The sequence below is a fragment of the Urocampus carinirostris genome, chromosome 3 (assembly GCF_059441175.1).
Source record: "Urocampus carinirostris isolate Australia breed hairy pipefish chromosome 3, RoL_Ucar_1.0, whole genome shotgun sequence".
Classification (NCBI taxonomy): Eukaryota; Metazoa; Chordata; class Actinopteri; order Syngnathiformes; family Syngnathidae; genus Urocampus; species Urocampus carinirostris.
The window spans coordinates 2,849,852-2,874,950 of record NC_142351.1 but is presented as its reverse complement, the minus strand read 5'-3'; the positions used below and the strand labels follow the sequence as shown (position 1 = coordinate 2,874,950).

Genomic DNA, 25,099 nt, shown 5'->3' with positions numbered 1-25,099 from the left:
TGCAGAGTGGTCCAAAGTCCTCTTTTCAGACGAAAGCAAGTTTTGCATTTCGTTTGGAAGTCAAGGCGCCAGAGTCTGGAGAAAGGCTGGAGAGGAGCAAAATCCAAGTTGCTTGAAATCCAGTGTGAAGTTCCCACAGTCAGCAATGGTTTGGGGAGCCATGTCAGCTGCTGGTGTTGGTCCACTGTGTTTCATCAAGTCCAGAGTAAATGCAACTGTGTACCAAGAGATTTTAGAGCACTACATGCTTCCATCTGCTGAAAAGCTCTATGGAGATGAGGATTTCATTTTCCAGGATGATCTGGCACCTGCTCACAGTGCCAAAACCACCAGTAACTGGTGCACTGACCATGGCATCACTGTCCTTGATTGGCCTGCTAATTCCCCTGACCTGAACCCCATCGATAATTTGTGGGGTATAGTTAAGAAGAAGATGAAAGACACCAGACCTACAAATGCAAATGAGCTGAAGGCCGCTATCAAAGCATCCTGGGCATCAATAACACCTCAGCAATGCCACAGGCTGATTGCCTCCATGCCACGCCGGATTGATGCAGTAATCCTTGCAAAAGGATTCCCAACCAAGTACTGAGTGTATCAATGGACATTTTCAAATGTTTGATTTAGTTTTGCTGTTATAAATTTTTTTTTACTTGGTCTGAGGAAGTATTCTAATATTTTGAGATAGGATTTTTGAGTTTTCTTAAGCTGTAAGCCAAATTCAGCAATATTAAAATCATAAAAGGCTTGAAATAGTTCAGTTGATGTGTAATGAATCCAGAATGTATGACTTTTTTTTTTTTAATGCATTACAGAAAATAAAGAACTTTATCACAATATTCCAATTTTCTGAGACAGTCCAGTATAATTGAAAGCCATATGGTAATGTGTGGTCATTTTGGCCATAAGAGTCAGAAATCACGTTATGAGTGATGACTTTTGCCAGAACCGAAATTTAACGATGTGTTAAGTCGAGACAGCAAAGGGACTTGGATTTTTCTGGACCAAAATGAAATTGAGACTGGAAAGCACCATGACCACATTGTAAGACAGCATTAATCTGAATTATGAACTGTTATAAGTATATATGTAACCGCAGTGTCGTCGTCCTACCAGGGATCCACGTTCAGGCTGGACTGGATGATGAGGCTTCTATTCCAGTTGCTGCAATAAGCGACACAACATACGCACACCATGTGGTCGGCACCTCCGCTGGTTCTCAACATCGTTAGCCGCACGCTGGAGACTGGCAACAATATCCGCCTTCTGTCCATAAAATCAGAGGCTAAACTAAACCTTACCCCATACCAGTGTAACGACCCGCAATCATGAGCGAAGCAAGGGTTGACAGTCACTCGGTTTATTGCCTGCATTCAGTAAACAAAACAATACAAAAGTCAGGACGTCTGTGCACGACTGCAATCATCTAAAACATGAAAAAAAAAAAAATTAAAAACGGGACATCACTCAATAACGCACCTCGTGGCGTGGTTGCATTGAAACATGTTTCATCACAGTCATCATCGATTCAAGCTGCATTACTTTACTTTTAATGAGTGCTTTTTTATTTATACATCATTTAGCACAACGTATATAGATTTAGATCAAAAAGTAGTTTGTTAGAGCAGCTCCTATATCTAGCAAAATATGTATTTTTACCCGAACTGATATTGGTTACAGCTTACCTTCAGCACAATGTTATTGAGCCGAAGGTACGGCAAGCGCAGAAGCCCATAAAGTGCCAAACGAATAAGACAGTACACGCCCATGTCTTAACAAATGAATGAGGTACCAGAATTTTAACAGTAATGCAACAAAAACACAGTTTTAGTGAGAATTAAAAAAAAACACCCGTTACACAGTGTTAAATTTGAATACACCCGTTACTGCTTTTTTAATGATTTTTTTTTAAATTTCCTTTTTCACATACATTGTCTTAACGTTGTCGTTAATCTGACGAATATAGATATTTTTTGCGCTGACCTATCTAGTCTTCTATGTGTTTCTGTTGCTGCATTCCCGAAAAGACGACCACTGAGTTTTCCAACCTCCCACCCGGAGAAAGGGTATGTGCCCCAACTTTGCAACTAGGACCTCCCACCTCGAGTGTCCTTCTAATGATACATCCCTGGTTGGGGGTTGGAAAACCCCAATTTCCCACATTCTTGAGACGCTTTTCGGGCGTATCTGGTAGGATGGTGGACGGATCAGGTTAGCACTGCTCGTTCTCTGCGTTTATACCCTCTTTTGCGTCGGTTTTGAGTGTGTTGTTAACTATTAATTTTACAATTCGAAACATTTTGACAGAGCTAGAAGTAAAGCAGCCGAGCTCTGCCATGGCCGGGCATTATGCCGGCGGTTGGAGACATAACTGCGTACGATTCTTGTTCAAAGATGTAGGAATGTTAAGACTTGATTTTATGAACAAGTTTATTGAAAAACTTCTGAAGTTTAAACCGGAGGAGTTACATTGCGTCATATGCTTGCCTTCTGGCAAGGGCTTTGATGTAAGTTTTGTAACAGTGGCTCTTTATCAAGAGTTTTGGAATCGCTTTGGGGGGGTGAGGCCCCAATTTTCTGGATTTACGGTGGAAAAGCTGACTGATAACGCTAGCGAGATAGTCATTGTCAGAATGTTTAATGAAGTGGTGAATACTGACGACATCTGTTATTGGTTGAGTAGATATTGCTCGATAAAAGGCCAGGCTATGAAAGTGAGGGATGAAAAAGGTTTGGACTTGTGCCTGGAGGATACCCATCCAGCAATGGCAAGATCCTCAGGGCTTTCAGGGAGTGAAACACCTCCCTTCGATGATAATCCTGGGGGAAAACCTTGGCTTTATCCACTATCAAGGACAACCTAAACTCTGTCGCAAATGTGGTGAGCATGGGCATCTGGCTGAGGTATGTGATCGAATTTTTTGTAGAAAGTGCAGGACAATTGGACATTCCTTTGAGGAATGGACCAATAGCAGAAAATGCAATCTCTGGAGAAACGAACCACGTCTATAGGAACTGCCCGAAATCGTTTGCAAACAAGTTGAAAGCTAGGAAGGCAGTTAACAAAGACAATGAAATTATGTCAAGTCAAGTCATCTTTATTTGTATAGCCCTAAATCACGAAGAGTCTCAAAGGGCTTCACAGAATCTGTTCTTGTACACAGTGGTTGCTTTTATTTTCCTGCAGATCCAATTTCCGGATGAAGTTTTTCTCTGCCTGTGATTTTGTGTTCCCCCTCCAACTTGTTGATTTGTCATGGCACAATTATTTCTTTTATTGAAACATTAGTAATGATGTTTGTCCCTTTTCTGTCTTGACTTAACACATCATTAAGTTTCGGTTCTGGCCAAAGTCTTAACTCATAACATGATTTCTGACACTTTTATGGCCAAAATAATACATTTCCAAATGGCTTTAAATTAGATTTATTTGGTTCAGAGTCTAATTTGGCGGTTACCAATTTGCTCAGCAGGCGGTGCTCTTGGTTTCCAACACAAATTAATTTGAAATAGCCTGTGTCGAGCATTGATCATGGAGGATGCAACTTTAAACACAATGTATTTTCAGCTTTACATGAACGATTCTGTAGTTCGTTGATAAGGATAATGATTGATCAGTCCAAAAGAAAAATAAAATCGACCCACGGATAATGCACGCAGTTTGATTTTATTAAACTAAGTTTTATTTGCAGGACAAAGAAAATTGTATCAAACGAAAGAATAAAGCACATTGTTGACACAAGTAATTATGCAACAGGTTAACAGTACTCATGAATGAACCAGGTTTTAAGATAATAAACCCACTTCAATGATCAGATATTGCTGTCATAGCATGCCAACATGGGATATTTGCCCAAAACACCAAAGAGGTTGTTGCACTAACCCTTTTTGTGTACTTTTGAGAACAAAACGTTCCTCAGGGGATGGGTGTGTTAGAAACGGCATATGGCTGAAAAGGAAGATGAAGAAATAAAGGTTCCGATCTCTTTTGGCGGTGGACTTCACGTGAATCGTTCTCATCCGGACGGAGAGAACCACAGGCTCTCCAAGCTTTGTGGCTCTGGTGAGAACCCAACCCTGGGGACCTAGGTCAGCGATCTTAATGTGATAATGATTATAATTGTTGATAACAGGAAAAAAAAATTACGCAGCACACAATGAAAGAGGGGCAGCACGACGGCGCAGTGGTTAGCGCTTGTGCGGCACAGTTCATGTCATGGGCACCTGTCGTGGGTTCAAATCCAGCTCCAGACTTCCTGTGCGGAGTTTGTATGTTCTCCCCGTGCTTACGTGGGTTTCCTCCGGGCACTCCGGTTTCCTCCCACATTCCAAAAACATGCATTTCAGTTGAATTGGCGGGTCCAAATTGTCCCTAGGTGTGAATGAACGAATGAGTTGTCTGTCCCTGTGTGCCCTGCGATTGGCTGGCAACCAGTTCAAGGTGTCACCTGCCCGCAGATGGCTGGGATGGGCTCCAGGCCCCCCCGACCCTAATGTGGATAAGCGGTAAGGCTAATGAGATGAGATGAGACAATGAAATAGATCATTTATCAAGAAACATGACACATATGCAAATAATGAATCTTTTAAATCCATATAAAGACTTTGGGGGTTTCAAATCTTTGTTATACAGCTGGAGGGTCTGCTCACTTCCTGTGAATAATTGGGATTTTTTTGACGTATTGGCAGAGTTAGTGGTTGGAAAAAGGTGAGGGATAATGGTTTTGTGGCATTTATGTTCGTATAGACGGCCTGTATGATACTTGGTCAATTAAGTGTTTTTAAGCCCCCACTTTGAGTAAATGTTAGACCACAAACCGGGCAAAAGTTTTCTCGCCAGTGTGGGTTCTTGTATGTAATTTCTCGTGCCGATATGAATGAATTTTTCAAAAAAAAGTCAAAATGAAATGATCTGCATTTATATAGCGCTTTTCAAGTCAATAACTTCCCAAAGCGCTTTACAATGCGCTCCACATTTCCCAGTAGCGGCCTTGCTGTCATGTAAGGCGCTAACATGCTTATTGGTGGTATTAGGGGTTCAGCGTCTTACCCAAGGACACTTCGACATGTAACAAGGACGAGCCGGGATTCGGACTGGGATCCTTGATCCCAAGACGAGCGCTCTACCTCCCGAGCAACAAGTCTAAGATTTCTCATCAGTGTGGGTTCTAGCGTGTTTCTTTAGATTTCCATTTGTAGTGAATCTTTGACCGCAAACTGAGCAGGAAAAAGGCTTCTCGCCAGTGTGGGTTCTAATGTGTTTCTTTAAGCTTCCATTTTGAGTGAATCTTTGACCGCAAACTGAGCAGGAAAAAGGCTTCTCGCCAGTGTGGGTTCTAATGTGTATCTTTAAGCTTCCATTTTCAGTGAATCTTTGACCGCAAACTGAGCAGGAAAAAGGCTTCTCGCCAGTGTGGGTTCTAGTGTGTTTCTTTAGATTTCCATTTGTAGTGAATCTTTGACCGCAAACTGAGCAGGAAAAAGGCTTCTCGCCAGTGTGGGTTCTAATGTGTTTCTTTAAGCTTCCATTTTGAGTGAATCTTTGACCGCAAACTGAGCAGGAAAAAGGCTTCTCGCCAGTGTGGGTTCTAATGTGTATCTTTAAGCTTCCATTTTCAGTGAATCTTTGACCGCAAACTGAGCAGGAAAAAGGCTTCTCGCCAGTGTGGGTTCTAGTGTGTATCTTTAAGCTTCCATTTTCAGTGAATCTTTGACCGCAAACTGAGCAGGAAAAAGGCTTCTCGCCAGTGTGGGTTCTAATGTGTATCTTTAAGCTTCGATTTTCAGTGAATCTTTGACCGCAAACTGAGCAGGAAAAAGGCTTCTCGCCAGTGTGGGTTCTAATGTGTATCTTTAAGCTTCGATTTTCAGTGAATCTTTGACCGCAAACTGAGCAGGAAAAAGGCTTCTCGCCAGTGTGGGTTCTTGTGTGTTTTTTTAAGTCTCCGCTCTGAATGAATCTTTTACCACAAACTGAGCAGGAAAAAGGCTTCTCACCGGTGTGGGTTCTAATGTGTATCTTTAAGCTTCCATTTTCAGTGAATCTTTGACCGCAAACTGAGCAGGAAAAAGGCTTCTCGCCAGTGTGGGTTCTAGTGTGTTTTTTTAAGTCTCCGCTCTGAATGAATCTTTTACCACAAACTGAGCAGGAAAAAGGCTTCTCCCCAGTGTGGGTTAGTTTGTGTGATTTCAATTGCCCATTTTGGATGAAAGTTTTACCACAAACTGAGCAGGCAAAAGGCTTCTCGCCAGTGTGGTTTAGTTTGTGTTTTTTTAAGCTCCCATTCTCTTTGAATTTTTTACCGCAAACTGAGCAGGCATAAGGCTTTTCGCCAGTGTGGGATCTAATGTGTCTCTTTAAGTTTCCACTTGTAGTGAATATTTTATCGCAAACTGTGCAGGCAAAAGGCTTCTCCCCAGTGTGGAATTTCATATGCAACTTCATATTAGACTTGCTTCGAAATGTTTTCCCACACTGAGAACATGTGTTACTCCCTTCCGACTGCGAGTCGCTTTCAGGGCTTGCAGAGTGGGACGTGTCGTTGTCATCCGTTTCCACGTGTTGACGGGAGCTGATGTTTAGAGGCTCCCGCCAACCGTTACCTTCAAGTTGACCGCTATCTTCAGGTTGACCTTGATCTTTGACGGTTGAACGGACCCCGGTCACTCGCATGACTGGACAATCGTCCTCCTTGTCAACAGGCTCCCCATCCTCTTCCTGAAGTTTAACGGCAGGCAATTCTGGTTCCTGCCGCGCAGTCGGAAGATATTTTTGGCTGACGTCTGCAAGACACAAGACACATTTATTTGTATTGCCCTCAACTCAATCAGTGCTGTAACGTACAATTTCAGAAGAAAAAAATCTAAAGGCTTAGGCGCTGCTGATCAGTAAGAATTAGGCCTCTGGGAATGAAATCAGTATGATAAATCCCCACTAGATGCCAAGAGTGGCTTGGTTCAGATCGTTTGCTGCGTCCCATTCTTCTCACTTTCCCTCACTATTTGCCCTAATCACTTGGTTTGGCGCCTGCAAGTGTAATGTGTCCCAATACTATCAAGACCGAGGGAGAAGTCCCCTTCAACCCACGAAATAACCACTTCAGATGGAGGGAAGTCAGGAGCTGACTTGGTTACAAAGTGACTTCCCAGAAGACTTTGCGAATTCTCAATATCAACAAACATGGCTGGAACGGAACCTCACAATTAAAAGTTCTCTTTCACTTCGCATGTATTTGTGACAAAATATACAGAGATATCTTAGCTTGACATAAATGCAATGAATAGCTTATTTTAGTGTTAAAACATGAACATTGCAAATATCTACTTTACACAGTGAACAAATCTACCGAAAGAGACACAAAAACTCTTCATATTTCAATCTGTAAATTATGATAATTGTGCAGAACATCAAGGTTTAGCCTCTCCCTGTTTTCATCTTAATCGAGTCGTGCCTTTACATCAACTATCAAGTTGCTAAAGCAGTACAATAATGTCATTGCGCTTGTTAACCGCACACAGATTTGCGTGTCCTGTTTTTGTTTTAAATATGATGCTTACATGCGCGATCAAAAACGTGATTGACGCGGAGGAGAGGTAAACATTCCGTCACTGTCAAAATACATTCGTTCTCATCATGCATCGTGATCGATGTCTCCATCTTTCACGTGGAAATCCAGATCAAACAAAAAACTATCACATAGTCCACTGTCTTCTCCGTCATCACACATTAAATAACCTAATTGCCTTCTCAAAACATTGTTGTAATGTGGAGACAATTCGAAAGCATATGTGATGCTGGGCAATAGAAGGCTCTTACAGCCATGTCCGGTTTGTGCATCTATTCACTATTAGATCACTATCCAGAACACATCCTATCATATCATGTCTCGCATCAAGTTGCATCGACCTGTTAGTGAGCAAATTGTGTCTAATGTGGTCATGCGGGCAAATGTTTCAGAGACTGTGGAGCATACCAAAGGGCAGATAATGATGAGCAGTTCACAAAGAAACATTTCACCACAAAACAACTGTGGGAGTGAGGAAGCTAACCTGCAGTTTTGCAATCTCACTGTGACAATGCATTAGCCCACGCTAATGCCAGAACAGCTGTCGAAGTGATCGGCCTGGAGAATCACAGGACAACGGGCAGCAAAACATGGGAAACATTGGAAATGAAATACAAGGGATTGCAAAATTAATTTGATCTACATCATCCTAACCCGTGAACTATTGCTATGTTCATCTTGACTCAAATACATACACAATATATTACAGCGTCATGTTACTGTGAGTGTTATGATTGCAGAACCTAAAAATGCCCAAAATTGGATCAGGCACTTGTCACGGAAAACAGACGGCATCAAACTAGCATTATCATGAGCCCATGCATGCGGTTCTCGGTGGTAGGCCGTTCCGTTGACCCACCGGTATCGGTGGCGTCATTCACCCCATCTGAACCCATAGAACCACCAATTTTAAGTTGAGACGTGCAGGAACAGAACCCACCAGCACCCTATACACAGTTGTTTTTGTACAATACACGGGCATGAAGTAATTATTCTTGTTTTTTCCACCCAACCTAAAGACCAACGTAGAACGTCCCGTGGAAGAGCCGGCCGCCATCACAGCTACCACACCATCCACACCACCGGGCACGTCGACGGCATCTTCCACTCTGGCACCAAACCCCAAATCGCCCAGAAATAAAAGGAAGCACGATACACTCCTTGACTTTTTGAAAGAGGAGTACACCTTAATGAAGAAGTGCCATTTACGATCAAGCATTCAAGTTAAGAAATCATCAAGAAATCATGATTAACTCAAGACACTTTATTCCTGAAAACTTCAGTCAAAGACCTTAAAACCCGTTAGCTCACTTGTGCATCGTTCCACAAAGGGTTTGAACCTAACAGGCTGAAAACCTGCAATGTTGCATTCGTTTTCATCGCACCAAGTCACGTCGCGATATGGATTCGATTTCGGTTCATCGTGCAGCCCTACTTACCGCCGTCACTCGGTATAAACCCAAAATACCAAATTTTCACGCCCATATAAGTCTCAGGTTTTTTTCAAATTGTAGAGCGCTCCCAATAGGGTGGTGCGCCTTTTGGGTAAAGCAGCTCAGGGTTGGGTGCCCGCTCCCCCGAACAAGAGGTCACAAGTCCGAGCCCCGGGCAAGTCATGACTCGAAACTTTTTGGGGTGATATACGTTTTTGTCAGATTGTTCATTTTTCCCCCCCAAATTTCTCCTCTGTGACTTTCAGGCAACTCTCGTTTGATTGCCATCATCTAAAACCAACTTAGGACCAACTTGCGCCCTCAGGGTGAGAAAATACACGACATCGAAATACTGAAGCGGTGCCTGGTTTTTGAAACTAAACGTTGCGCCGCCATGATGACCAACCACCTAACAGAATGCGAATGTTGTCCGCTTCAGTTTGCGTGTCGCTACGCGCCATTTTCTCAACAATTCGGTCACGGGAAAAGAAAATAGACGGAGATTATTGATGAATATGAAAAAAAAATCACCGTGAGGAAAATATGTCGTATTCGAAACCAGCCTAGCGCACGTGACTGAGTTAGAAATTTTGAAAGAATGAGCGAGACAGAAACCCGGAGGTTATTCGAAAGGAAAGTGCGGTGGACGTCGATGGCCAAATACGAGATGTCAAGTGTTGTGGAAAGCAGATAATAACTCAGGATAAGGAAAGTTGAACCTGAAATGAACTTGAAACAAACAGTCTTTGAGCTGACAAGAGCCTATTGTGTGTAGACATCTGGCGGAAGTCATGAGCCGGGGGCGGGCAACCATCAACAGTTATTTTGAGCTATGCAATAAGGAGCGGTCCCTTTTTGCCATATCTCCTCTCTGCGTATTTTTTGGGGCGACTGCCAATGACGTTCCCTCCAAAATAAGGACGTTGCAGAAAGTAAAGAGACCAACCTGCTCTGTTCAACACAACTCGGAGTATCTTGTAAACAGCCCCTGGCAACTCTGGTTCCTGCCACGCAGTAGGAAGATATTCTTCACCGATGTCTGCAACACAAAAGTTAAATCGCATTTATTTGTGACGACTTTAATCACAGAAACTCACAAAAGGGACGCGCAGAACACCATTGCAACATCAACCTGATCTGAAAGCTACATGAGGGTAAGGAAAAACTCAAAAAAGTTTAGGATGCGGAAAATATAGAAACCTTGGGAAGGGACCACACATTAAATATACAGGAAATAATGAAAACAGGGTTCATATATCTTTTTGATGGCCAAATTTCAGCACTTTTCAAGGGCTTCCAAAGCCATTTTTAAAAAAAATTTCTCCAGTGTTTTTTGTCCAATGTTGTCAACTTCAATTTGCGCGTAACTACGCGTCGACATCAATTTCTTGACTCTTCGGTCAAGGGGAAAGAAAATAGACGGTGATCGCCGATGTAAAAAAATATTTGCGGAAAAAAAAATATTCACTCTGAGGCAAATATTTCGTATTCGAAACAGCGCTAGTGCACGTGACTGTTTTGGAAATAAGGTACGTATTTTAAAAGAATGAGCGAGACAGAAGCCCGGTCGTTATTCGAAAGGAAAGTATGGTGGAGGTTGACGGCAAATATGAGATGTCAAGTGTTGTGGAAAGTAGATAATAACTAAGGATAAGGAAAGTTGAACCTGAAATGAACTTGAAACAAACAGTCTTTGAGTTGATGATAGCCTATTGTGTGTAGTAATCCGGCGGCAGTAGCTCAGGAGGTAGAGCGCTCGTCTTGGGATCAAGGGATCCCAGTTCGAATCCTGGGTTGTCCGTGTTACATGTCAAAGTGTCCTTGGGTAAGACACTGAACCCCCAAAGCCCCCAATAAGCAGGTTAGCGCCTTACATGGCTGCACAGATCACGGCCGCTATTGGGAAATGTAAAGCGCTTAGGGAAGTCATTTACTTGAAAAGCGCTATAGAAATCCAGATCATTTAATTTCATGAGCCGGGGCGGGACACCATCACGAGTGATCACGAGTCGTTTTGAGCAATGCAATAAGGAGCGTTCCCTTTTTGCCATATTTCCTCTCTGCGTATTTTTTGGGGCGACTGCCAATGATGTTCCCTCCAAAATAAGGACGTTGCAGAAAGTAATACGACCAACCTGCTCTGTTCAACACAACTCGGAGTATCTTGTAAACAGCCCCTGGCAACTCTGGTTCCTGCCACTCAGTAGGAAGATATTCTTCACCGATGTCTGCAACACACAATTCAAATCGCATTAATTTGTGACGCCTTTAATCACAGACATTCACAAAAGGGACGCGCAGAACACCATTGCAACATCAACCTGATCTGAAAGCTACATGAAGGCAAGGAAAAACTCAAAAAAAGGTCAGGATGCAGAAAATGAAGAAACCTTGGGAAGCGACGGCACATTAAATATACAAGAAGTAATGGAAACAGGGTTCATCCATCTTTTTCATGGCCAAATCTGAGCTCTTCTCAAGCACTCCCAAAGCCATTTTTGTATTTTTCTCCAGTACCTGCAATAGTCTTGTCCCCCTGGCCATTAGACTGTTTAATGGTCAATCAAACACATATCTAAACTGCTGCTAATCCGTACATCTGTGGGTTTTGTTTGACTTTTTGCACTACTGGCAGTTCTTTATAGCTAGCCACTCCTTGCACATCTGTTTCTCTGCACTATTGTACTTACAGCGTTATTGTTACAGTGTTATTGTTCTGTTTACCTGACTTGTTTACCCTACTGCCCATTTTGCACATCTGGTTAGCTACTCCTCTTGCACTATTTGCGCTACTGTAAAATACTATACATAGCCATAATTATTTAGTATATTATTAGCACTCAATACTCCAACTCAATACAACATTTTATTTATATCTGTACATTCAAGGAAACTGTGCGGGTCAGATGTATCGACATTTCGTTCTGTATACACGTGTACTAGAATGACAATAAAGTAGATCTGAATCTGAATCTGAATCTGAGGAAATAAAAATCCAGCAGCCATCAGAAGAAGGTTTTTCTGTTGTTATCTTTGATGACTAAAATGATGTCGCTATCTTGCTCCTAGCATATACTTTCAGCTATTTTGGGATTTTCCAATCCATGACCTACGATCTTTGTGTGTGAAAGGGCTGCTGTAAAGTGACATCAATTCTGCCATTGTGCTTCAACAATGCCCACACCACTTGGCCACATCACACTTGTTTACAAACATAGAAAGGGCTCTGAAGGTGTTGCGTAATCATATATTTCAATACGGAAGGGAAAAAAAGGAAGAATGTAATTGTGTATAAAAAGCAGAAAAATGAGCCAAATTTGGACTCATTGTTAGGATACGAGTGCATTCAATCTTTCAATCGACTGCTGATCTTTTGCTTTTTGTTTTACTTATTTGAATTCGTATTTTTTGTGTGCTTTTAATGTGTCTAAATCGGTCAAGATAAAATGGAAAAAACAATTTGCAATTCTTTCATCAATTTTAGCACTGAAAAGTTAATTATTTTGAATTGATATGTTTATGTTTTGCATTTTCAGTGATTTTGTGGTCAGCATGTGAAAAGCTTCAATTGTTTTGTATTGTACAATTTCGTTTTGTAGATCTGTGAATATTTTGATTTAATGTGTCCTTTGGGGATCCCCTGCAAACATATATGACTAAGGGCCGGTCACACAGCCATTTGCGCCTAAATCACGGCTAAAATTTTGCGATTTTTTTTCCGCCCGTGGTTGCCCGCGATGGAAAATGCGCAAAATTGGCCAACCCGCTGTTCATCGGTGGTATGGGCGCAAAAAAGACGCCAGCGACTGTTCTGCTTCCTCATCGCGTCATTTGCGCGTCATTTTCCCGTGTGGACCACGGGTATAAAAGCTCCCGAGCCGGTGTTGTACCCAAATCCGACTCCTACGCAAAATCCCCCCCTTGCGTGAACGCGCATTCTGCTGCGATCGCTTTTGTTGGAAGCGTGCATTGACGTTGGTGACTTTTTCATCCGCGTTAACAAACGCATTTTGTAGAATACGATCGCACTTTATTGTTTAAATAAACGCGTTATATAGACTAGGTTCTCCAAATTGTTATAATTAGCTTGCTTTATTGTTTTAATAAGCGTTTTTTTATAGAATACGATCGCTTTTGTTGGAAGCGCAGCAGAATGCGCGTTCACGCGAGGGGGGGAGGATTTTATATACGGTGTGCATTACCGTTCGATGACGTTCACAACAAAAACAAAGACGGAATGGCTTAAGTTGTATTACATTCCCAACAAATGCAACACGAAGTGGTTTTGGTTATATGTTCGCCATTACATTCCCTAAAAGTGATATAAAAGTGAGATAAAACGAGGTAAAAGTGGTTGTAGTAGCGAGTAATCTCGGCAGGGAGGCATTTCTCGGCATAACACCGGGCTGTAGAAATCATAACCGCTCAAGACACAGTCCCGTGTAGATCAAGATTTCAAGCTATGGCACCGAAAAAGCCAATATGTTATTATTGTAATAGTTTTTCAATTTTATTTTATTATATTGTTATCAAATGAAAAAAAATGTCAAGAAATAAAAATGGATTAAGACGAGGTCACTACGCTGACGGGGATCCATGTTCACCCCCTTGACGTCTCGAGCACAACTGACGTGTGCTTGGCAAATCGCGCTGTATATACGCGGAGAAAGGCGTTTGACCGTCACACGCGTAACACGCTAATTTCACGTAATAGCACCGCGATACAGGCGCAGAACATGCTATTACCATGCTCCACCCACGATTACCCGCTGAAATTTCCCGTCCTACCCATGTGTAACCACGCCCTGGCCGCGGCCAGAGCACGTCGTTCCGCGTCATTTCCGCGTCATTACCTCGTGTGCCGCCCGCGGTTAACACGTGCTCAAAGTTTTGAGCAGCTCAAAACTTTTTCGCGCGGCCAACCGCGTGTGAATTTCCGACCGCGAGTAAAGCACTGCTGTATCTCGTCTGTATGGCGGTCTCAAAGCGTCCAACAGCGCCCGACAGCGTCTGCTTCACGGCCAGAAATTTCTGGCCGTGATTCAGCCTCGATACGCCCGTGAAAGGCTGTGTGCCCGTGCTCTAAAGTATTGAGCAGCGCAAAACTTTTTCGCGCTGCCAACCGCGCGTGAATTTCCGACCGCGTGTTAAGCACTTCTGTATCTCGCCTGTATGGCGATCTCAAAGCGTCCAATAGCGTCCACCTCACAGGCAGAAATTTCTGGTCGTGATTCAGCCGCAAACGGCTGTGTGACCGGCCCCTAACTGTTGAAAAATTTGGTGGATAATGTAATACTATTGATATTAAATCATTTTTTAAAAAAGTCAGAGGAGCTGTTTGGGAACCAAGAGAGCCTCTTCTCAGTAAACTGAATTAGAAGAGCCAGTTTACTGAATAGAGCTGTCCTCTTGAGCCGCTTCTTCATTTATTGCATGATCTCTGAAGTCGGACTTCCAATCGAGTGGCAGTGGCGAGAATTTCAAGCACTTCACCCAAAACTCAAGCTTTTTGCTGACCTCGAAAACACATTAAATTTCAAGGGTTTCAAGCATTCGAACAAACCCTTCATATGGTTACATTGCAATTACCAATATAGTATTTACTAATTCGCCAAAAGAAAAGGAAAACGGGGGCAGTGTCCCTGAAAACGTGAACACTCTATTTGACAGTGCTGTTGCCAGTGGTGGTGTGTGTGATTTAGAAATAGCCTCAAAATTGTAGTCAACTTGTTTGAGGGAGTGAATTTCAGGTGGAGACTGCTATATTAGATCTTATCATAACATTAGTTTGTGTGCGTTTGCAATTGAGAGAGAGCGTTAAAAGAGCGCTAATGCGATGAGCTGTTACCATAACATTTGTTCGTCAATCCGGCTCTGAAACGGGAGTGCCCAGACTTCGTAATTCCAAAAGCTCATTTGAAATTGCGGTACACTTTTTGTTTTAAGTCATGTTGGTATTTATCATTTTTTATCATATGAAAATCAGGGAACTATTGAAGTTTTGATCCAACTTCATACGAGTTGCTGCTAAACTTCATTTTATTCACTTTTGCTTTTTAGTTTGAGTGAAGATTTTCAGGAAGCATTTTAAGTTTTCATGTTACTTTATATGAGTCACTCGAGAGCCTCATTTCATTTCCTGCACTTTTAGTATTTGCTCAAGGTGAAAAATTAGCCATTTGCCGTGAAAGGCTGAAAAACTGTATTTAAAACAACTATTCTTTTTTTCTTTTGAATAGTAGATTTTTTTTCACCAGCCTGCAAAAGTTTGGGAAGCATTGTCACTGTAGCAGAAGGGAAAATGACGGACCTGCCCCGAGCTGCTTGGAAACAGCGTCCGGTCGTCGACGTTCTCGCTCGGTCTCCTCTTTGGCTCCTTGAAGCTTCTCTTCAAAAGGTCCTTCAGCATTGGAGCACATTTTCTCCAAATTTGAACGAAAAAACGCTCCAACTGGGGAGTAAACAGGACAAACCTTCGGAAAGGACTGCAAAGTGATACTTCTATCGAACTTATGTCGTTTTAAGTAGACTAGAGGACTTTCTCGACATTCTCTTGTTCGGCAGCCATGACACCTTCTCCTTCTCAACACCACCGCAATGGATTGTGGGTACACGTAGCACGGATCACATGCTGCGTTCAAAAAATTGGTGTTTCGGTAGATCCTACCAGATACGACCGAAACACGTCTCAAGAAAGTGGGAACTCGGGCTTTTCCAACCCCCAACCAGGGAAATATAATCGTAAGGACACTCGAAATGGGAGGTCCTAGTTGCAAAGTTGGGGTACATACCCTTTCTCCTGGTCGGAGGTTGGAAAACTCAGTTATCGTATATTTTGGAACGCAACAAAAGAAACACATAGAATACTAGATAGGTCGGGAAAAATATCTTTCGACGATTGGAGTTAAGTGGACATTTTAAACTTGGGAGACGTTTTACGCGACTTATTACGCGAATTTAAACAAAATTAAAGTGTAACGGGACCCAGGTGGAAGGGCTATCTCCAGATGGTGTTAAACATTTCTTTAATATTTTTTTGTTGTTGTTTTACCTCATCTGCAAAATAGATGATAAATGTCAGTCTGACACGACACCATTTCATTGTTGGCATTAAGGATCAATTATTGAGGAGTCTCACTAAATCACGTTATGTCCCGCGAGACTTGGCCCAAGCACCGATCTCTGACATGTGAGACTTTGTCATCTAGCGGTGATATACTGGTACTTCTCTTACCCTTTTCTGCTACTATATACATAAACATATTTCATACCTGTCAACCTGTACTTTTTTGGCCGTACAATGCATTTTAAGACGTTTACGACGTACGAGGAAATCTTGATCTTTTGAATGCTAACAGATGAAGCATCGGACTCATTTGAACATTATTCGTTTTAATTGTTAAAGGGGGAACAAATTGGGCTACTGATGGGTTACGTGCTGTATATTCTTCATATTTCAGTTTAATGTTGTCTTACAATGTGGTCATGGTGATTTCCAGTCTCAACTTCATTTTGGCCCAGGAAAATCCAAGTCCCTTTTCTGTCTTGTCTTAACACATAGTTAAGTTTCTGTTCTGGCAAAAGTCATCACTCATAACATAATTTCTGACACTTTCTGACATAACACATTTCCAAATGGCTTTGAATTATATCTATTTGGTTCAGAACCAATTTGGTCAGCAGGCGGTGCTATCGGTTTCCAATACGAATTCATAAGAAATAGCTAGTATTTACCATGAAAGATGCAACTTTAAACACAAAGTATTTTCAGCTTTAAATAATCGATTTTGTAGTTTGTTGATATGGATAATGATTGCTCAGTCCAGAAGAACAATAAGATCGACCCACAAATAATGCACGTTTGATTTTAACACACTACATTTTATTCACATGACAAAAAAAATTGTATCGAACAAAAGAATAAAGCACATTGTTGACACAATAACTTAGCAAGGGGGAAGGTTGAAGAAATGATGCAACATGTTAACAGTAATGATCAATGAACCCGGTTATAAGATAAAAAATTAATTTCAATGATCAGGGATTGTTTTCATAGCGTACCAACATGGGCTATTTGCCCATAACATAAAAGAGGTTGTTGCACTCACCCTTTTTGTTTACTTTTGAGAACAAAAAGTCCCTCAGGGGAGGGGTGTGCGAGAAGCAGCTCATGGCCAACCACAAAGATGAAAGAATGAAGGTTTCTATCTCATTTGGCGGTGGACTTCACAGGGATATTTCTCATCCGGACGACAGGGACGGAGAGAACCACAGGCTCTCCAAGCTTTGGGGCTCTGGTGAGACCAGACTACAACCCTGGGGACCTAGGTTGGCGATCTTATTATTATAATACTGATCTATCTATCTACCTTGGTCATATCCCTCAGAGGGATGACCGACAGCAAGACAAACTCATACAATAACAAAGAAAATAAAAGGGAAAAAATAGCAAAAAACGCACACAAACATTTTTGGACCATGGCCAACCCAAATGCACAAACAAGTTAGGCACCGCGAAGTTATTATACCGAAGTTGGTCATACTTTCGTCCCTCCAGATAAAACGGGAAACAAAAAAGCGGCCGTGTCACTCGGGTCAGGGTGACACAACACACTCTTTTGTTCAACAGGGATTGACAGCTTTCACTGGTTTAACCCTGCCGCATCATACAGGTGCCCTGCCCATCCCTTAGAATGCACCCAAACATCCCACTACCCTTTTACGACACCTCTCCACTCATTCCTATCACCAACAATAGCTCTAGCTTTCACTATTAATGATAATTGTTGATAACAGGCAATATTTTATGCAGACAGACAATGAAATAGATCATCTATCAAGAAACATGACACATATGAGAATAATTAATCTTTTGCATCCCTATGAAGACTTTGGGGTTTCAAATCTTTATTCTACAGCTGGAGAGTCTGCTCACTTCCTGTGAATGAATGTGGGTTTTTAGGTGTGATTTCAATTGTCCATTTTGGGTGAAATTTTGACCACAAATTGAGCAGGCGAAAGGCTTCTCGCCAGTGTGGGTTCGTTGGTGTAATTTCAGGTTTCCATTTTGGGTGAATCTTTGACCACAAACTGAACAAGAAAAAGGCTTCTCGCCAGTGTGGGTTTTTTGGTGTTTTTTTAAGCTCCCGTTCTCTGAGAATCGCTTTCCACAAATTGAGCAGGAGAAAGGCTTCTCGTCAGTGTGTGTTCTAATGTGTCTCTTTAAGGTTCCACTTATACTGAATCTTTTATCGCAAACTGAGCAGGCAAAAGGTTTCTTGCCAGTGTGGATTAGTTGGTGAAATTTTAATTGTCTATTTTGGGTGAATTTCTTACTGCAAACTGAGCAAGAAAAAGGCATCTTGCCAGTGTGGGTTAGTGTGTGTGTTTTTAAGTCCCTATTCTGGGCAAATTGTTTTCCACAAACAGAGCAGGCATAAGGCTTCTCGCCAGTGTGGTATCTAATGTGTCTCTTTAAGTTTCCACTTATACTGAATCTTTTATTGCAAACTGAGCAGGCAAAAGGTTTCTTGCCAGTGTGGATTAGTTTGTGTGATTTTAAGCTTCCACTTATAGTGAATCTTTTACCACAAATTGAGCAGGAAAAAGGCCTCTCGCCAGTGTGTAATTTCATATGCAACTTCATATAATACTTGCTTTGAATCGTTTTCCCACACTGGGAACATGTGTTACCACCTTCCAACTGCGAGTCGCTTTCAGCGTTTGCGGAGTGGGACGTGTCGTCATAATCCGTTTCCTCGTGTTGAGGGGAGCTGATGCTCAGAGGATCCTGCCAACCATTATCTTCAAGTTGACCTTGATCTTCGACAATTGAACGGACCCCGGTCACAAGCAACACTGGAAAATCGTCGTCCTCTTTAACGCCAATAGGCTCCCCATCCTCTGTCTCTTGCCTAATGTGATAAGGCTTCAGATCTTCCTCCTCCTCCTCAATTTTAACGGCAGGCAAGTCTGGTTCCTGCCGCGCAGTAGGAAGATATTCTTGGCATGCGTCTGCAAGACACAAGTCACATTTATTTGTATTGCCCTTAACTTGTTCAGTGCCGTAACGTAACGTTCAGAAGCTTGTCCCCGAGTGCCAAAACTTAAAAAAATTCTGAAGGCTTAAGCGCTGCTGATCAGTAAGTATTAGGCCTCTGGGAATTCAATCATCACTAGATGGTAGGAGTGGCTTTGACCAGATTCCTTTGTAAACACTTATGCCGCGTTTGATTCCTGTATCCACCGTATTACTCTGTAGGGCGGTGAGTAGGTGCTGGCGTATATGCAAAGTACGCGCAGTGTGACGAGAAAAGCAGATAAAAGTATCAACTGTTAACGCTGAAAATGACCAAGGGCCTTTGTTGGGATAATGTATCGTAGGACCCTGCGATCACCATGACAACCTGAATCATGTGATCACGTCACCCGAGACATCAGGGGCCGAGAATTCTTGCAAAGTCATGCATAAGTTTAGTGTTCTTGCAATCAAATGTTATTTGTGTTTATGGAAAGTATTGTTTAGATATTCTAGGTATCAAAATATATATATATCGAAACGAGGCGAAACTTCTGCTTGAAATGACATCAAATCAACTAAATCAACTGTTGTCTCATGAAAGATGACTGTTAAAGCTTTCTTTTGGTGTGCCCTATTCCTGTTTAGCTACGGAGCAAGATTTTCTGTAGGCCATCAAAAATCAGTCAATATGGCCAACATCGGCTGGCATCGGAACTTCCCATTTGAGAGAAACGTCTGGCACTAATCAGAAACACTCGCAGAGGGCTGCAAAGACCACAACGACAACATCCAATGATCTGAAACCTACGCGAGGGCAAGGAAAACAAAACAAAACAAAAAAAAGCATGAGGAAAATGAAGAAACCTTGAGAATGAGCCACTTGTGAGGTCTTCTCCTTGACCAGGCCAAAATGGATGATGCAAGGGCATCAACAGAAAACACACAACCGACATATGAGTTTTTCTATCCCATAGGAAGTCTCTGGCTGGCTGCTGGGGTATAATGGGTCCCTCCTGGGTTTCTAAAACGTTTATTATTAAAAAAATATTATTTGAAATTAATATGAATTTTATAAAAAAGAAAGGTGAGGAGTCCGCCCAGAACTACACGACAGGAGTTGGTCAATGATCTGAAAAGAGCTAGGACCACCGTTTCCAAGGTTACTGTAGAAAATATACCAAGACTTCAGGATTTGAAATCACGCATGGCACGAAAGGTTCCTCTGCTTAAACCAGCACATGTCAAGGCCCGTCTTCAGTTTGCATATGACAATTTGGATGATACGGAGGAGTCGTGGGAGATGGTTTTGCCGTCAGATGAGACCAAGATAGAACTTTTTGGTCATAATTCTACTAAGCGTGTTTGGAAGAAGAACAATGAAGAGTGCAACCCTTACTCCGAAGCATGGGAGTGCTTTGAGGGTTTTTTTCTGCACATGGGACAGGACAAGTGCACTGCATTAAAGAGAGGATGACAGGGGCCGTGTATTGTGAGATTTTTGGGAACAACCTCCTCTCCTCAGTCTGATCATGAAAGGTCGTGCCAGGTCTTCCAACAAGACAACGACCCGAAACACGCAGCCAGGAAAACCAAGGAGTGGCTCCGTAAGAAGCATATCAAGGTTCTAGCGTGGCCCTAACAGTCTCCAGACCTGAACTCAATCAGAAAAATTTTGAGCGAAAATCAGAGTTCCTCATGTCAGCCCAGAAACCTGACTGATCTAGAGAAGATCTGTGTGGAGGAGTGGGCCAAGATCGCTCCTACATTGTGTGCAAAGCTGGTGAAAGACTACAGGAAACGTTTGACCTCTGTAATAGCAGAGCAGGGCTACCGTACCAAATATCAAAACTCATTTTCTCTGGTGTTACTTTCAAAATCAAGGATTGTGATTTCTGGATTTTTCTTATTAGTTTATCCGTCTCACAGTGGACATGCACCTACGATTAAAATTTTAGACGCTTCAATGATTTCTACGTGGAAGATGTAGCAAAATAGCAGGGTGTTCAAATACTTATTTTCTTCACTGTGTGTATTTTGAAAGAATGAGCGAGACAGAAACCTGGACCTTATTCGAAAGGAAAGTACGGTGGACGTCGACGGCCAAATACGAGATGTCGAGGACGTTGCAGAAAGTAAAACGACCAACCTGCTCTGTTCAACACAATTTGGAGTATTTTGTAAACAGTTCCTGGAAACTCTGGTTCCTGCCACGCAGTAGCAAGATATTCTTCACCCATATCTGCAACATACAAGTCAAATCGCATTTATTTGTGACGCCTTTATTCACAAAGACTGACAAAGGGACGCACAGAACACCGCAGGGTTCCTACAGCTTAAGGCAAGTTCAATTCAAGAGTTTTTGAATGCCTTTGATGTCAAATTTAAGACAAAGTTGACAAAAAAAAAAAACACACACAATTGAAACAAACAAAAACATGACTAGAATAAGAGGCTATTTTAAACAAAGGTTTTGTTTTTTTTAATTACATATTGGTCCAACGTTTGATCTGAAAAACATAGCACTCTCCAGAGTTTAAGACATTTAAGCAGGTTGTAATGGTTGTTGCAAGGGCCTCAGTGCATAATACACAATCAACCTCAACATTAGATGTAAGGTAAGTTATAGAGGGCTCAAGCTTGCCGTCTCAAAATTTCAAAAGATGCAGCAGGTTCTACAATAGCTTGCATCTGGTCCAGGTGCCAATCTGAATACTCAGGACGCCTGAACCTGTCAAACTTCTAAGCTCATCCTTCTCCCTCAAGGACGAGGAAACAAAAGTATGCGGTTACTCTGAAGCTATTGAATTTTGGTGTGTTTTAAGTCGAGATTGGAACATTTCCTGTCACCAGGTGTCGGACAGTCCCAAACCTGACTTGAGAGACGTTTATTTAAACAGCAACAACAAAAAGACTGCACCGACGAGAAGGAGGGTGGGACTTGGGTAGTAGAGGAGAAGATCTTGAGAGGGAAACTTGAGAGGAGATCTTTGGGTGGGGAAAATCTTGAAAATAGGTTACTTGGTAATATCCTTGAAGAAGACTGTTGAAGTTTTGGCACAAGGAGGGAAAACTTGAAAGGGAGACCTGGGGAAGTTCTTGGGGAGGAGAGAATCTTGAAAAGTAGACTTTGGAGTACCCTTAAGAGGAGGGTTGGAGTGAATGGCAAGTCTTGGAGCGGAGGAACTGGAACGTGGAAAGGATTGACGGAAGAGGTCGCGGGAGGCGTAGCTTGTTGTTTTGGCGAATGAAAGTCTACAGGAATCTAAACGGTTCAGCAAAATGAGGTGGGAGCCTGGGGTATTCATAAGAGAGTTGGCTGATTGTCCAATTGCAAACACCTGCGAAGAGGAAAAGTGGAAGGGGCTGGAAAATAGGGTGAAGCTGCCATGGTTTGGAGATGAGAAGGAGTGAAGGCACAAAACCCGGACTTTTCCAGATGGCACACACCAAAAATACGGCAAAAGGATCACTACAAACACTTTCAGCAGTTTTCCTGTATACAGTACAAATATGTTCATATAGAGGAGACCGGGTACATTTGTAACATTTTGCCTTCTACCTCCCCATTTATGTCGTTAACTAGCATGAAAATGAAGCCAAAAATGTGGACACAAGAACTACTTGCCAGAAATGTGACAATCTTCAGCAGGTTTGACATGAAATGCAAAAAAAAAAAAACAGCGAGAAAGAAAAAGGTGGAAATTTTACCGGCATTTGCGTTTTTGGACCATACAATTGAGACACCTGTTTTAAAGAATCAGTGCGAAGAGCTTGGGACTATTCCGGACCTAACTATAGGATTTTTATGGCCAAATTCAAGCACTTTTTAAGGACTTTTAAAGCCAATTTTCCAATTTCTCCAGAACCATTGAAGGAGGAAATGATGCGCCGATCAAAAGAACGGGAGCCTAAACCTTAGTGTCAGACCCTAACCTTGTTTCGGAACCCTAAAATAATTGAAAATTCTCAATCTCAGTGAAAACCCTAGAAAATAACCCTTGGCCTAACTTTAGACCTAACCCGGTTTCAAACTGTAACCCCGGCCCTAAACCTTTTTTTCTGTTTTATGGAAACCTACATTCAGTTGAGAATCCCAATATGGGGCTCAAACCCTAGTTCATAACCCCCAACTTATCCCAAGAGCCAAGAAGAGATCCGCAGGTCCGAGAGCATTCTCTATTCGGGCCTTGGTGCAGTGGAATGCTCTTCCCCCTGAGATTCGATCTGCAACCTCAGTGGAAATGTTTAAATCTAAGCTTATAACAAACTTCTACTCTCTGGCATATGAATAACCTTATATTTTATGTTGACAATATATGTGTATTATTTGCCCTCGTGTAGGTTTTAGAACAGGGTATGGTGTCTCTTTTTCCATTTTGTTTATTTTGTGTTTTTATGCTGAATTGTCCCCCCTTTTAAGCCGTCTAATTTTGGTCAGTCAAACTGAAAGAGTCGCCTCTCTAAAAAAAAAAGAAAAACAGAATTCACTACTACGAAGCAATATGCTGGGAGAGGCTGCTCCCTCCGTGGGGACTGATGCGCACACTGTGTGCTGAGGGGGCAGGAGAGTCCAACCTAGTGTCCGGTGACATACACAATTATATACGAGATGACATATGCGCTGCCCAGACTTCCCTCATTACTACATCCACTTTTCTTTTGGTGGGCAGAGCGAATCTGTGGGTGAGGGACCAGGCCACCCCCTACTGGTAACGCCCCTGATGTGAAGGATGTAGCAGAAGCGAAAATGACGGACCTGCCCCGAGCTGCTTGGAAACAGTATCCGGTCGTCGACATTCTCGCTCGGTCTCCTCTTTGGCTCCCCGAAGCTTCTCTTCAAGAGGTCCTTCTTCCCCACTGGAGCACATTTTCTCCATGTTTGAAGTGCAAGGAAAAACCGCCACGAGGTGTCGCTCCGACTCTGGAGTAAATAGGACAAACCTTCGAAAAGGACCGCAAAGTGATACTTCTGTCGAGCTTACGTCGTTTTAAGTTGACGACAGGACTTTAAGTAATTTTCTCGACATTCACTTGTTTGGCAGTGGTGCGGCAGCCATGACACCTTCTCCTTCTAAACCCCGCCGCAATGGATTGTGGGTACACAGAGCACAGATCACTTGCTGCATTCATGAAAATGGGTGTTTCGGGTGATCCTAGCAGATACGACCAAAAAGCGTCTCAAGAATGTGGGAAATTGGGGTTTTCCAATCCCCAACCAGGGAAATATCATTGGAAGGACACTCGAGGTGGGAGGTCCTGGTTGCAAAGTTGGGGTACATACCCTTCCTCCTGGTCGGAGGTTGGAAAAATCAGTTGTCGTATTTTTGGAACGCAGCGACAGCAACACATAGAAGACTAGATAGCTAGGCGCAAAAATATCTAACGATGCATGGAGTTAAGTGGACATTTTAAACTTGGGAGACGTTTTACGCGACTTAATACACGAATCTAAACAAAAGTAAAGTGTAACGGGACCCAGGTGAATGTGGTTCGCTCCAGATGGTGATACACATTTGTTTAATATATTTTTGTTTTTTGTTGTAATTATATTACCTCATCTGCAAAATACATGATAAATGTTAGTCTCACACGACAAAATTTCATTGTTGGTATTACGGTTCATTGATTGAGCAAGTCTAGCTAAATCACGCGAGGTCCCGCGAGACTTGGCCCAAGCATCCTTCGCTGACCTGTGAGACTTTGCTATCTAGCGGTGATATACTGGTACTTCTCTTACCCCTTTCTGCAACTATATAAAGATTTTTCATACCAGTCAACCTGTACTGTTTTGCCGTACAAATTACGCTTATGATGCATTTTAAAACGTGTACGACGTACAAGAAAATCTGTACAGAAAAACGCAAATTTGTCAATGATGAGTAACATCCGGTATACACCGACTATCACGAAACGGCAAATCAATTAAGTAAATAGAGTTCGCCGCGGAAGCCTCTATCTCGGTTTCGTTTTTTTCGTTGCAAACAAAGCAAGCAGTATGATGTAGTGAAAGGAAGGCCGCCCCTTTTTAGAGAACCGGCTTTTTCGGCCCAACTGATTAAAGGGAGCCGGCTCCCAAACGG

General features: G+C 42.3%; 3 protein-coding genes across 3 annotated transcripts in view; all 3 read right to left on the bottom strand.

Moving 5' to 3' along the window:
- LOC148368311 (uncharacterized) overlaps positions 1-24,088 on the bottom strand; it is a 38,805-nt gene extending 14,717 nt beyond the window's left edge. The window contains exon 1 of the mRNA XM_088330379.1: positions 23,776-24,088. Within this exon, the coding sequence (XP_088186505.1) occupies positions 23,776-23,896 (121 nt within the window). The 5' untranslated portion in view covers positions 23,897-24,088. The remainder of the gene's footprint in view (positions 1-23,775) is intronic.
- LOC148368310 (uncharacterized) overlaps positions 1-25,099 on the bottom strand; it is a 165,581-nt gene that overhangs the window by 129,627 nt on the left and 10,855 nt on the right. The window lies entirely within an intron of this gene.
- Positions 3,649-9,459, bottom strand: LOC148368312 (uncharacterized). Its single transcript, XM_088329642.1, has 2 exons — positions 9,405-9,459; positions 3,649-6,783 (listed from the first exon to the last, which is right to left on the bottom strand). Exons 1-2 carry the CDS (start codon positions 9,457-9,459, stop codon positions 5,144-5,146), a joined length of 1,695 nt encoding a protein of 564 aa, XP_088185768.1. The 3' UTR covers positions 3,649-5,143.